We start from the raw sequence: 14,858 nt of genomic DNA, 5'->3' as shown, positions 1-14,858 counted from the left end.
TTGCAGTTTCGCACTGTGAAATTTAAATCATTATAGCTAGGCTCAAATACACCTCTGTTAATCAAAATAGGAACCATTACGGTCAACACATTTTTGCCATCAAGAAACAAGTTTGTTTATTCCTGTAGCGTAAAAATCTGTGCTTTGGGACTCGATGAACTCTTGGAAAACATTTTCTGCATCCTGCTGGTTGTGGAAGCGTTTTCCCTGCAAAAAGCTGTCGAGATGCTTCAAGAAGTGGTAATTGGTTGGAGAGAAGTCAGGTGAATACGGCAAAAATCACAATTACCTTTGCACCAACCTAATACTTATAGCCCTCCCATACCACAGTTGAAACACAAAAACCAGGAGCGGCGGCTGAATATTAAATAAAAGATTTGACTTTTATTTAAAATAAAATGCATTTGTACATAGTCTTGAAACCACAGACTACAGGAATGCAACACTGGTTATTCCTCGGCATTAGGTGGGGCAGATCCCTCCTCGTTAGCATTAACGAGGCGCTGGCTTAACGAATGGGGAGGTCCTGGCCCCAGGTATCAGTTATTGAGGGTGCTGTGGTGCAGCTCTGAAATCCCATTTAACTTGGATAAAAATTTACCGGACTGAAATTTTTAATTTTTTGGGGGGGTTTTTTGTTTCTCGGTTACTCCCTTATCCCTTACAGGCACACTATAGTTAATGCTGATACACCAGATCTATGCAATATTCTAGCTGGCTTGTGAGACTAGTTAAAAAAACTGTACAATTTTATAAAATTTGTGTTTTTTACATTAGTTACACAAAACCTATACTTCATAGACCTTTACTTCATATCGTAATGCAAAAGTTTGCATATCATAGGCAGAACAGTGACTATGCTGGTGAATACTAAAAGTGTCATAATACAATATGGTGTAAAAATAAAATTAAAAAAAAAAAGACAATATAAATGATTATCAAAAGGCAAGTTAACAAATAAAACAAAGCTATAACAGACTAACAGAAGATCATCTTTGAGGCCACACGCAATTACTTTCAAAAAAGTCATGTCAGGCACCTGTAGCAGTCCCGGTGCGTGTAGTGTGAAAGGAGAGATGGCAACTCTGCTCGCGGGTAGGACGACTTCAAAACAGGTCAAATGTACAGAATAAAAAACACACACACAAAAAAAAAAAGGCAAGAAAACACTCATGCATTAAACATGATAAATAGACTTCATATAGGTTAAGCCCTGGATGGCTTTACAAGAAGATGGCTTAGAGTTCTCTTAGAAAATTCGCTATTTTTAGTCAGTCAAATCTTATCCTGATCTGCCCATCAGATTTGGTATCTAAAGGCCAGCGGCCCAGATATGGTCTTGTTATAGCAAATTAACAGAAGTGCTCATTAGTGCACACAGATTAACTGGTCTGGTACTGCAAAAATTTTCATGATTAAAAAAAAAAAAAAAAGATACATTTCAAGCTTACTTTATTAAGCAGCATATTTCAAAGAACAGCTTTTTGAAGTTAAATATTAATATGGCCATGGGGTTTCCTCTCAGTGGACAGTAAGTGGGCCTCACACCCAACCACTGGTCAGTTTGTAGAACATCTCTTCGTCTAAACTCTCATTCTGATCTTTTGCTCGCGTCGACAAGAAGATGTAGCCGCCGATGAACTCGTGAACCACTTTGCAATCCACCTCCGTGCAAATGAAGGACACCCGGACGTCGTCTGCAAACTCCACCGTCACCTGGAGGGCAAAACCACAGCGGTTAACCTCACCAGCACTTCCCAAAGGGGTTCCTTTCTACCTTTTATTTTTCTTTTCTGATAAACCAGGTGCCTTTTCCATTCCCTAAGCAAAAAAGCGGTGATGTAAATGATCATTTGGACTCGATGGTCCTTATGGATCATAGAATCATTTTGGTTGGAAGCGACCCTCAAGATCATCAAGTCCAACCATAACCCAGCCCTGGCACTACCCCATGTCCCTGAGAACCTCATGTGTCCAACCCCTCCAGGGATGGTGACTCCAGCACTGCCCTGGGCAGCCTGTTCCAATGCCCCACAGCCCTTTGGGGGAGAAATTGTTCCCCAGATCCAACCTCAACCTCCCCTGGTGCAACCTGAGGTCTTCCAACTTGAAATATTCTGTCATTCTATGATGCGATGATTATTGTTCAAATGTTTAGATAGAGAAATTATTTTTTAAATTATTATTTTAAATTAATGTTCTATTTTATCTATATTTATCTATCTATTTATTTACATTATCATTACACCTTTTGTTCTCCTGTGACTTGGAGATAATTCTGCACCCCTCGGCAGTGAACACGTGGCGACATCGTCTTTGCTTCAAGAGGAACAGAGACCGGGCACAGAACTATCAAGGGCTGAATCTCCTTCCAGTTTTCCCTGCGAGTGTATTCTGGTTTTGTAAGCTGAAGTTTGGCCATAGAAATGCTTTATGGGGGCTGGGGGAGCTCGTTTTGGCGTGACTGAATAGACTGTCCATTTATTGATGCCTGGTGTTTTTTTGTCCCCCCATCAGTGACAGCTCTGCGGGAGGGAGGGGGGTTCCCAGCAGAGCATCCGAGCTGAATAAATGGGATATCGGGGCTTGCAACTGGGTCGAAACAAAGACTGAGGCAGAAGGCAAGCGGAGTATTTTCCACAGGAGAACAGCCCTGACGTATCCCTGGCAATTTTCATCGAGTGTTGTGCTGAAAAGAACTACAAAAAGTTTGTGCATCCAACCAGAACAGTTGGGTAAAAGCCCATCTCAGAGCCTAGTGATCGGGCTTCTATTGCTTTTCATTGCATGAAAGTCTGAGCTGTACTGCAAATAAAATGAATTTTAGTACAGATAAGGCCCAGTACCTTTATATTACTGGTTAGTATCAAGCCTGAGCATCAGTTCTGAAGTTTGATTTTATTTGGCTGAGAAAATCGTTAATGCCTTAAGTGTGTAACTGGCTGCATTAAAGAAAGATTCATGGTTTTTTTCTTCTTTTTAAGGGTCATACTCAACTCCCCCAGCAGTTAGGATGAACTTTCCTAGATCTCCAAGGAGGGTGGAAAAGCGAGGAGGAAAAACTGTATTACATTAACGCAGCCAAATGGGACACGCTTTAGAAAACAGCCATGTGAAAAACCTGACTTTGATTTACAAGGTCAACTTAAAAAAAAACCCGAGAGCATCATCCGTCTCACATAACAGGAGCGGGGGAAGCGGCCGAGGTGTCAAACCCCCTCTCACCATTTTAATCTCCCAGTTCACGTTCCACTGCTTCATGTTGCTGAAGCGCCAGGTTTTGACGGCGTCGCCCGTGCTGGCGTCCATGCGGATCAGCCGGTTGTAGGCGATGCCGATCAGCTCCTCCTTTTTGCCTCCCTGGAACCTGCGACACCGCGAGGGATTAATAAATACACGGCTACGCGCCTTTAATCAGCAGCTGAGTTAACTTATAAAATCGGTTTTATAAGCCGATGCGATTAATGCTTTCAGTTTCAGGTCCGGCGCAACTTCCGCAGCTGCGTATTTAACGTATTCTGCGTATTTATTCCCGCCCAGCGGACCCACCTTGCGATGAAATGCGTGATGCCGAATTCCGGCAGCGACTGCCAGGCTTGAATAAATCGCATCTTCGCCTCGATGAGGCTCATCTGGGCCACGTTCTGGTGGGCTTCAAGGATGCGCGCCGTGATCTGCGGGTGGCGAGACACACCGGCTTTAGACGGGGCTCGTTAGCGGCGTCGCGACCGTCACGCGAACGGGTGAACGACTCGGGATGACGCGGACGATTGGTAATTTCTACCCCGAGCTGCTTTTGCTTCGCATCCCCAGACGTATAAAAAGCAAATATAGATCTGAGCTGTGTGGAGGCGAAGAGCCGCTCGGGCTCGTTTAGTTTAAGACGTGGGATGTGAGCAAACAGCCAGACAAATTTCTGGTGTAGGGTTTCTAGTTTCGCAGCATAAATCGTCGGGGACCATTATAAAAACCAAATAGGGCCCAAGTTTCTCGGGAAGGGGTTGGGTTTTGTTAGTTTTTTTTATTATTGCACTCCAAACCAAAGGGGTTCTAGACTATTTTATCTTAAATTTATCTTAATTTTATTGTTGCTGTCACTTACCAAGTCTCTTACATAGCCTGGCTGTAGATGGCAAGGCGAAAAAAAAAAAAAAAAAGAAAAGGAGGCAGAAAGAAAAAAAGGCAATCAGAAATATGGCAATAAAGCAAAGAAAAAGTGTAAATTAACTGCAAACCAAAGTTCGAGCAAAACAAAACCACATGCACAATTTCTTAGGCAGAAAAGCAGCTGAAGTGAACATAAGGAAGCAGAGATTTGCCCCTCGTGCTGGCCCTGACATGATGTAGAGATGGTTTTGGTCCTGCTGGTGGGTGAAGGGGAGGGTGAAGCTGCCGTCTCAGAGGAGAATTCATGTCCTCGCACTCCTCTGCACAAACTCAAGCCCACTTACTGGCGAAGGAAGCTCAACAGGAAGCTCAGTAGCTCCTTTTATTTGAGATACGCAGAGAGATGATGGGGATGCTGCTCGGGGTAACAAGCGGCTGGAGGAGAACATCAGCCAGGCTTCCTGGGGACGCATCTGCCCCTGCCAGGGCTGGATGTTGCTCCGACCCTGAACCCCGGCCAGGCATCTAAGAGCTGTGAATACGCTTGTTTTGGGGTGGGTTTTTTTAATCGCATTTAAGATTTGGTGTTCACCAACCCAACGCTGCTGCAAGGGCTGGTGGAGACAAACAGCTGGGACCCAGCGCCTCTATAACACCCTGTTGTGATAGCACAAGGGGTGATGGTTTTAAACTAAAGGAGGGGAGATTCAGGTCAGACATGGGGAAGAAATAGTTGGCCCTGAGGCTGGTGAGAGCCTGGCCCAGGTTGGCCAGAGAGGTGGTGGCTGAACCATCCCTGGAGACATCCCAGGCCAGGCTGGACGGGGCTCTGAGCAACCTGAGCTGGTGCAGATGTCCCTGCCCATGGCAGGGGGGGCACTGGGGGAGCTGGGAAGGGCCCTTCCAACCCAAACCACCCTGTGATTCTGTAATTCTATACATCCTCTGGCCAGGCCCACTGCCAATTCCCATTTCAGCACCATTTGTGGGCTGCGTGACCTCCTCGTCCTCCTCCTCCTCCCCCAGTGCCGGGGCGCAGAGGGACCCTCTCAGCCGAATTCCTCGCATTCCCGCAGCCTCCATCCCTCTGTCCCTCTCAGCTGTGCCAGCACCGCCAGCAAACATCCTCCGCTGCTGTAAGCTCTGCCTCTGGCCATGAAGGAAAATCCTAAATCTTCTCTTTAGACGATGTCTATAGGGGACCTGGCATTTGCATCCAGCCCGGCTCAGAGCAGGGCGAGGGCTCGTGCCCGCCTCCACAGGTTATTTTTATAATAAAGATACCTGCACGGTAAGCAAGTTCTGCGAGCTAATATTTTTCCAGGTGCCTCCATTTTACTGAGTTCAAGCCTAGAAGGTATTATATATGTTAAAATGGTATATTTATGCAGCGTCTCCTCCATCCAAGTGGACATAAAGGCTCATTCAGAAGAATAATAAGGGCTATATAAAATATAACTCCACTGCCAGGAAATCATCGTGCTGTGCCAATAAAAAGTTATATTTTTCCTGCTTCTCTGACTTGCAGCCTTCTTCTGGGTTTTGAGAAATTGTATATAGCCACAACCAGCCTGGAGCACACAGGCTGGGAAGCTACAGCCAAAAGGCCACGGAGCAATGCCTTACTTATTTTCGCCGCCGTACTGGCATATAATGTCTTTCAGAAAAACCATGCATTTATTTCCAGCGCAGAACAGTTCAGCCCTGTCATGCACGGATCGAATGTAGCGTGGAGTTCAAGCGCAAGTCACAGCAACTCAAAAATGAAGCAACGTTTCAAGGACTGGCATTTGGGAGTAGTGGAAAAAAGCAAAGAGAGAAATATGCAAACCGCATTACAGCCAAGTGGGGATAAAGCACTGCAAGCAACTGCAACTCCGCTGATCCTGAGGATTTTCTGCACGGGCTCTGTGCAAGGGAGGGGGTTTTAATCCCAGCACCAGGGATTAATTTTGTCTCATCTGCATGGGGAGAGATGGGGGCAGCTGCCCCCTGCTTTGCTGCACCGTCGCTTGGTATCAGCAGGGGCAAAAACCATTCCCAAAATGTATTTAAAATAAATGGAAATAAATTTAAAATGTAGTTAAAGTAAATGGCAACAAAGCAAAGAAAAAGTGCCGAGGCTGTGTACTTGTACCGTCGTATAATATACAACATAATTAAGGTCGTGGGTGCCATCCCCAGGTGCTGGATCGAAACCACACATTTCGGTCGGCGTCTCATTTTAGTAACCGCGTGCATCCGATTAAGTGACAACATCCAAAACACGGAGTGTTAAATACCGGTGACTGCCAAAACGGGTGCACGGCCAGCCCGGTCACACCGACACCAACGTCACCGAGAGAGCGGGCGAGCACCTACCTGCTTGTTCTTGTACTTTTTCAGGTAGCGAGGAGAAACCAGACACTCGGGATTGATGTCGGTGTTGATCTGTTCCGGGATGAGCTGTGGGTCGGGATTCAAATGCTGCATTTTCAGGAAGGAGAGGATGTTCTGCACTTCCATGCCGTAGGAGCTGTCGGCCATCGTCTTGCCCTTGGAGGCCAGGCGGCAGGCGGCCATCCAGCTGGCGTACTGCGTCTCCTGCCCCCCAAAAAAGAGACCCAGGCCCGTCAGAACGGTGGGGGTGACACCTTCCCCCCCAACAAATAAACCATCAGGGAATCATTATTTTCCTTCCAGCCCCAGGAGACTCAAGAACACACAAAGATGGGCAGAAACCCAGCCAATGTGTAGCCTGTAACCACGGGACAAAGCCACGGAAGAGCCGGAGCTGATTTTCATAGAATCACTGAATCAGTTTGGTTGGAAGAGACCCTGAAGATCATCGAGTCCAACCATTAACCCAACACTGTCACTGACCCGTGTCCCTGAGAACCTCATCTCTGTCCAACCCCTCCAGGGATGGTGACTCCAGCACTGCCCTGGGCAGCCTGTTCCAATGCCGACAGCCCTTCCCTTTCTACTCCAAATTCACACACATGCTCTGAGACCAGACACATTTTTTAATTAACACCAGCTACACAGTACATCCAAGTGTAAGTGAAGGGTAAAGAGATGGCTGGTCCAAGCGATCAACTTACATTATCGCAGCGAAGCCAGATTTCGTTCATTCCCTCTGCCACTGGAATCAGAAGTTTGATGTTAAACTTCTGACCAGAGATGTTCACATCAGGGGTAACTTCACATCCTGCAAAGAAGGAGTTGGTTTTTAACAGGGGTGTGAAGAAATACGCTCTAAAAATGGGAAAAAGGAGAAAGAGAAAAGGAAAAAGAAAAGAGGAAAAAAACCCAAAAACCAAAAAAGGAAGAGGGAAGGGAAAGGAAGGGAAGGGAAGGGAAGGGAAGGCAAGGAAAAAGGAAAGGCAAGGAAAAAGGCAAGGAAAAAGGCAAGGAAAAAGGCAAGGAAAAAGGCAAGGAAAAAGGAAAGGAAAAAGGAAAGGAAAGGAAAAAGGAAAGGAAAGGAGAGGAAAAAGGAAAGGAAAAAGGAAAGGAAAAAGGAAAGGAAAAAGGAAAAGAAAAAGGAAAAGAAAAAGGAAAGGGGAAAGGAAAAAGGAAAGGAAGAAGAAAAGGAAGAAGAAAAGGCAGAGCACCCCAACTAAAGGGTGTCCAACAGCATCTCAGTGCTGAAAGGTCTTGCACCTCATCTGCGATAGGATAAACACTCTACACAGCAGGGAAAAAACCCATATCAGACATCTCTTTTTCTGTGTGACAGGAAAAAAGGGGGAAAAAAGCAAGACCTGATCTGAACGCAAAGCTAATGTGTGCCTGCAGGACTCATCTCATAGACCCTGCCTGGCCTTGTGAATGGACTCGGTGGTTGGCAAATACTCCATGGCCCTGAAATTTTCATGAAAGTGTAGGAAAAGGTGGCTGGATGGGTGCTGAGCCTGAAACCCCTGTATAATACATTATTTCGGGCTGCTATAGTCAGTGCTGAGGTGTGAGCATCCCGCTCTCGGTGTCTGGAGAGATATACAAGCGGTTGTACAAACACCGGGGGTGATGAACTGAACCAGCCAAATCAGCCCGGGTGCCGCTTCAACGCCGCCTCCGAGATTTTTTAAAAGTGCCATCGCAGCAGATATATCAAAAGCTCCCAAAAAGGTCCTGCGGGCCGTGCCTCGCTCCGACCGCAGCCTGAGGTCACTTGGCATCACATCTGCTCCTGTCTCCACGGGGAAAAAAAAAGAGCCTTTTGCAGTTTGGTGGCTGACGGAGCAGGAATGTTTAAATTGACAAAAGAAAAGTCAGCAACCAGGGGAATTTAAAAACTCATGTGCAACACTCGCAGGGAGAGTTTGAGCAAGGCTGCTCACAACCAGCACCAGGGAGAGGAGAAAAAAATAATTATTAAAGGCAGTGGAGAAAGAGAACAGTGTGTTCTCTCCAGCTCAGACTTATTCTCTATTCAATTCTTTTGGATAGATACAGAAAAAAGGAGAACGGCAAGTTGTCTGCCCATGGTTTTGGGGAACTGGTGGGGATTCTCCTTGGTGTCACACATATCACTTACTTTCTAAAAGTCTAAGTATATGCCATGACATCAAACTCTGTCACCCTCGGTCCTTAAAACGCACAGGGTGTTTAAAAAAGATGGACCCAATTCGAAGTCACTCTATCTCTGCAACCACGAATGAAACTCTTACAGCCCATACAGCAGGTGGAGGGAACATGGAGCATTTATCAAAAGATTACTAAAACTTGATAACTCATTAAACCATTTGTAAATTTTTGTGCAATTTTAACACATTGGGTCCATCTTTTTGACACACTTTGTATTTACGCAACCCCAGGATGGCATGCCAAGAAGATAAATCAACGGGAAAACAAGATACAAGAGGGACAGGTTATTACTGAAATAAAATGCGACAGTGCTTATGCTTCTCTCACCTCTCAGGTTCATCTGGTGTGCAGGGGTCCCGTTGGATTCCTCTTTGCTTTTGTAGCAGGAGATGGAGGTATCTTTGAAGGTGCACCAATAGGGCTTGTAGCCTTTCAATGTCAGCTTCTTGGGCCTGCCGGACATGTTAAGAGATGTGACATTTGGTTTGAGTTCCTAAACCAAGCTGCTGCACCGGGAAACCCCTTTCACCCTTGAAAATCTGGTGTCAGCAGCTTGGGATATGCCCACCCTGGGATAATCCCTGCCTGGGAGCTCAGCCACTGCTCGCCAGCCCTTCACTGTCACGTTGGGTCAAGAAATTGAGCTATAATTGAAAGTTTGGACTCTTCAGTCACAGGGAGCTCCCACTAATTGGGGGTGAGGTGGACGGAGCGGATAACTGTATTATAAAAATGGACATGTCCACGAACGGCTGCAAAATATTCCTCTTCACCTGCTCCATTAAACTCTTTGCTCAAGCTCTGAGAAGACGCGGTACTTCTAAGACTTGTCAGTCAAGCACACACGAGTACACTTGTTGTTTTCTTTTTAAATACTCCACATCAGAAAAGGTTCAGTTCCTTCCTATGGAAAACATGGATTTTGCCCGCCTGCAGAAGCGGCGATGGCCCCGCAAACCCACAGCAATGCAAAGCATCATCTGGCACGGTGGTCTTGAGCCTGCTCATCACACTACGAGCCCAAGATCTTCAAAAAGCTGCAAGATTCTGATTTTTCTTAACCCCTTCTCACTTCTAAACCTTATCCAAAGGCTGTATCTGCAGCCTCGCACTGCGATGCATTTCTGACATCTCCATCCCAGAAATGGAATCACGGAATGGTTTGGGTTGGGAGGGACCTTCAAAGCTCCCCCAGTGCCAGCCCTGCCATGAGCAGGGACATCTGCACCAGCTCAGGTTGCTCAGAGCCCCGTCCAGCCTGGCCTGGGATGTCTCCAGGGATGGTTCAGCCACCACCTCTCTGGCCAACCTGGGCCAGGCTCTCACCACCCTCAAATAGCTGCTAAACCCTCATCTATACAGACACATATTGCAGCTCCTCCCTGGTGAAGTGCGACAAGAGGCACATGCAGAGCTGGACCAGCTCCTAACATCACGTCATTTATGCTGGGATTCTGGCAGTGAAATACCGCCTGGCCCTCGTTTTTAGGAGGCAAAAAGCAATTCTGTGCTTCCCCACGGCGGCAGGACAGTCTCACATCCCAACCTTGGGGTTCAGGGCTGCGCCAGGCGAGGAACCGGCAGCTTCTTGCTGCTCCATCTCCTGCCCCACCAACCGGCACTCCAGTTTGCAAGCGATTAGCTCCCCAATACGTGCCTAATTTTATCAGAAAACAAGCACATGAAAGGAAGGAGCAGGTTTTTTGTCTGTTTGTTCACCCACTCAGATGCAGGGCACAGGCTGCAGCCCTGAAACTTCGCCCAGGTTAAGACAGACCGCAAACCCAGACGGACGCGGACAAAATATTAATTCGCTTTCAGAGAGGGAGAAAGAGTTTCTCAGAACAGAACTGGCAGTTTCTGGCTCCGGAACTAAATAATTAATAAAATCACGGCTTGTTCCAGACCTGTTTCGCTGCCTACAGCTTTTCTCCTATATCCTATAGCTGTGCTGTGAAATCTCACCATTATTTCCAGAACTTTCACCATAACCCTTGCCGCAGCAGGCAATAAATTGCAAAAGACGGTCGTGGCTGCCAAAATGTTACTCAAAGTCCAGACGTCGCTGTTCCCGGTTTCCACGTACCACCGTCCAAGTCAAAGCAAAATTAAAAAAACCAAAACAACTAAATCCCGAGCGAGCTGGAAGAGGAGCCCGGTCAGCATAACCTGCTCCTTTTGGCAAGGACAAGGCAGAGAGACCGCGGTCCCGGCGGTTTATAATTCATCAAGCCTCTTGCAAAGCAGGAGAAGTATCTGAGCAAGGTTTCTAGGTTTCACTCCTAATTTTAGGATGGCTTGATTATCCAACGGGCATTAATTGTGTTACAGAAATATCCCGGCATGTGCTGCTGGCTATGGGATGCAGCAAATTCTCCCGGGGTGGTGACAGTGGGAAACACCCTGTGTTTTATATTTAAGAACCGATCAACTTCAGTATCAAATATTTCGAATAGTGTGAAATACTTAGTGACTGTGCTACGGGATAAAGCAGTAAAATGTTTTAATAGCAAGACAGCGCAGATGCTCTGAGCTGTGGTATTACACAGCGATTGCTCCACGGCTTTTCACACAAGATAACGTAGCGGTGCACAGCAAGATCTTAAAGCCAGGAGATGAATAATAAAAAAAACCCAACAGGATATTAGGCAGTAGGACCATTAATTATTCATAGACATTACCAGTTTCACAAGCACCTCTTCCCATCAGCACTTACTTGAAGACTTTAATGTAGTCGGCGAGCTCTGGGATGGAAGTGATGTCACCCTGAAAATAAAATAAAAAAAAGATTATTGCATTTGGGTGAATGAATCAAGCGGAGCCAGGGTGGTGGGTGTGGGAGGGGAGGGATGCTGCACCGGGGAGGAAGCCGACATCAGCTTCATCAGCCAACGCTGGGGCTCAGGGGTCAGGAAAATGCCCCTGAGAAAGCCTCATCCACTTCACGGGAGAAGCGAACAGAGAAAAATCCATCGCGCAGAAGTGCCGTTTGGAAACCAGAGGACAAGGTTTTATTTTTCTTTGAGGAATTCCTGCTGCAGCTGGAGCCAATTCCCACCCGCGAGGTCATCGGCGGTCACACCGGCTCCTGCTCACATTGGGATTTTTCTCCACCCTTCGTTATTCCCAAACAAAAAGGCAAAAGATGCTGCTCTGCACCTCCACGGAGGACTAGGGAAAGGATTTCTGACAGCCTAGAAAGGTTTTTTCTCCCCAGCTTTTTTAATATTGAGTTTATCTTCACATTTTGCATGAGCAAAATACACAGGGCGGCACTTGCATTTCCCACGAGCTCCAACTAAAGAGTTTTCCAAGGACGGCAAAAGCAAAAGCTGCTCCAACAGCTTCCAGCAGCAAGCCAGTTTACTTCCCGCCTGCAATGAGCAACGCTGTTTATAGATACCAGGGGGAAAAAATGCAGAATCTAAACAAACAATCCAGTAATTGCCCATTATCCTATTCAATTACTCGAATGCATCTGGAAATGGCTACTGCTCGCAAACCCGACGGAAAGGGACGGAGGTTTTCTGATGAATCATTGTCGTCTCCACTTCTATCTGTTGGGGACTGTTCCTCCGTAGCGTGCTTGAAATCTGTTTTTGCCACGAAATTATAAAATATCTCTTGGCGATGGAAATTTGTCATTATCACTGAAGCAGCGCTGCTCTCCCTGCGGCAAGCGATTAATATTGTAAACCTCTGCCGTTATTAATGCCAGTAAAGCAGGGTAAGTATGGATGTTAACTTCAATAGGACCATGCATAAACACTTAAAAAATGATATGAAGTGTAAGACCGGAAAATTTCAGGGATTTTAGGGTTTGAAAGAACTCAAAATGAAACTCAGGGATGGTATAAATGTGCAAAATGCCTGGAAAAGCTGAGCTGTGCCAAGTTGGACCAGACTCACTCCTTTTTCGGCAGTTTAGTGTTTGGGCTTTACATTTTTAAAGGTGGAAAAGCAGTGTTAAAACAGCATATCAGGGAAAAAAATATGAAATCCTCTGAAATACAGCCATAGCTCACTCCAGGCTAAAATCCAGTCTAATAAAAATAGAGTTTCATAAGCATAAGTTATTTCTGAAAATCGCGGCAGCTGTTTTAGGTACTGTCAACCTTTGCCATGAATTAGAAACGGTGGAAGAGAAACCTCAGCGTGAAGAATTCAGTATTTTGGAAAGCTGGTAGTGAGAACAGAAACTAAATTAATTTTAATTTATTTTTCCATGATTTGACCAGGAAGGTGGCTTGGTGCAGGGGGGTGGTTCAGTAAGATCCTGGCTCCTCTGGGACTTCTCCAAAACCATTTGGTCTTATGGACCCAGCAGGAAAAAAGCAACATTGCACTTGAGTTCGGTGGGAATGCAGAGCTGGGCATGGGCGCTGAGCTCTCCCTGTTAAATTAACTGCAAACACCCCAAAAAGTAGGTGGTGGTCTTACAGCCTAAATGAAGCCTTTGGTTCAATACGTGCAGGTGCCCAAAGAGGTTTTTGTGGGCTCAGAGCAGAGCTCGGTGCTGGCCCCGTGTTGGACACTGCCCAGGGTCCCATCCCACCAGAATCACTCCTGGATATTTAAAAAAAAAATACCATTTTTAAGAAAATGTTACCGGGGTCTATGTTTTGTGTTGCTTCACTGGGCTGTGGGCAACTTTCTCATGCTGTAAGAGCAGAAAGAGAGAAAAAGAGAGCGGAAGGAAATGAAAAAAGGTTGGATGCCTGGAAAAACTCGCACCTTGGGATCATTATTCCTGACTCCTGCGAGATGAGGAGGGGACAGGAGTCACCTTGCCACCCCGTGCCTGCAGCCCTTACCAGGATCGTCGCCGTTTTGCCACCTTCCAGAGTAATTTCCAGATCCGAGAGCGCAGCGTCCACCTCATCCACGTCCTTGTCACTGTTGTTCAGGTGGTTTTCCGAGGACATGATGGACAGCTTGTTGATGTGGTACTGAAAGGCAAGGCACGGCGTTTCACCGGGACGCTCCCACCACAAGCTCAGCAGGGCCCGGCAAGCGCAGAGACCTGAGGACACTCGAGTCACAGAATCCCAGAATGTCAGGGGTCGGAAAGGACCTCGAAAGCTCATCCAGTGCAATCCCCCCGCCGGAGCAGGAACACCCAGATGAGGTTGCACAGGAAGGTGTCCAGGTGGGTTGGAATGTCTGCAGAGAAGGAGACTCCACAACCTCCCTGGGCAGCCTGGGCCAGGCTCTGGCACCTCATTGAGAGGAAGTGTCTTCTCATATTTACGTGGAACCTCCTGTGTTCCAGTTTGTACCCATTGCCCCTTGGCCTATCACTGGTTGTCACCGAGAAGAGCCTGGCTCCATCCTCCTGACACTCACCCTTTCCATATTGATCCTCATGAATGAGGTCACCCCTCAGTCTCCTCTTCTCCAGCTCCAGAGCCCCAGCTCCTCAGCCTTTCCTCACACGGGAGATGCTCCACTCCCTTCAGCATCTTCGTGGCTGCGCTGGACTCTCTCCAGCAGTTCCCTGTCCTGCTGGAGCCGAGGGGCCCAGAACTGGAGTCAGGAATGACCAGCTCGGCTGTTTCCAGTCCAAGGAGCTGGTGGTACAATCCCTGAAGGTACGATACCTGAAGGACCTCTCTGGACCCCGCAGGGCAGAGCTACGCTTCTCACAGCATCACAGACTGGTTGAGGTCGGAAGGGACCTCTGGAGATCAGCTGGTCCTACCCCTGCTCAAGCAGGGCCACCTACAGCCGTTGGGGATAGACTTTTCAGAAGGGTGTGCTGCGATAAGACAAGGGGTGATGGTTTTAAACTATAAGAGAGGAGATTCAGGCCAGACATGAGGAAGAAATTGTTGGCCCTGAGGGTGGTGAGAGCCTGGCCCAGGTTGGCCAGAGAGGTGGTGGCTGAACCATCCCTGGAGACATCCCAGGCCAGGCTGGACGGGGCTCTGAGCAACCTGAGCTGGTGCAGATGTCCCTGCCCATGGCAGGGGGGGCACTGGGGGAGCTGGGAAGGGCCCTGCAACCCAAACTGTTGTGATTCTATGATTGCCTGGGACCATGTCCAGATGGCTTTTGAGTATCTCCAAGGATGGAGACTCCCCAACCTCTCTGAGCAACCTGTGCCAGCGCTTGGTCATCCTCACAGTAAAAAAGTGTTTCCTGATGTTCAGAGGGAACCTCCCGCGTTTCGGTTTGTGCCC

The 14,858-nt window shown here is 47.3% G+C and overlaps 1 protein-coding gene across 4 annotated transcripts in view; it reads right to left on the bottom strand.

Annotated features, from left to right (window-relative positions):
• Nucleotides 1-1,435: 1,435 nt before the first annotated feature.
• FERMT2 (FERM domain containing kindlin 2) overlaps nt 1,436-14,858 on the bottom strand; it is a 50,422-nt gene continuing 36,999 nt past the window's right edge. For 2 of the 4 annotated variants that reach the window (XM_065635152.1, XM_065635151.1), the window contains 9 exons: nt 13,491-13,625; nt 11,393-11,442; nt 9,004-9,128; nt 7,191-7,297; nt 6,469-6,690; nt 4,103-4,123; nt 3,550-3,674; nt 3,226-3,367; nt 1,436-1,716 (listed from right to left, as the gene is read on the bottom strand). In XM_065635152.1, the coding sequence (XP_065491224.1) occupies nt 1,543-1,716; nt 3,226-3,367; nt 3,550-3,674; nt 4,103-4,123; nt 6,469-6,690; nt 7,191-7,297; nt 9,004-9,128; nt 11,393-11,442; nt 13,491-13,625 (1,101 nt within the window). In that variant the 3' untranslated portion in view covers nt 1,436-1,542. The remainder of the gene's footprint in view (nt 1,717-3,225; nt 3,368-3,549; nt 3,675-4,102; nt 4,124-6,468; nt 6,691-7,190; nt 7,298-9,003; nt 9,129-11,392; nt 11,443-13,490; nt 13,626-14,858) is intronic. The other 2 variants (XM_065635153.1, XM_065635149.1) reach the window with 1 other exon arrangement.

The sequence above is a fragment of the Caloenas nicobarica genome, chromosome 5 (genome assembly GCF_036013445.1).
Source record: "Caloenas nicobarica isolate bCalNic1 chromosome 5, bCalNic1.hap1, whole genome shotgun sequence".
Taxonomy (NCBI): domain Eukaryota; kingdom Metazoa; phylum Chordata; class Aves; order Columbiformes; family Columbidae; genus Caloenas; species Caloenas nicobarica.
The sequence above is the reverse complement of the archived record's forward strand: the minus strand, read 5'-3'. Positions and strand labels throughout refer to the sequence as shown.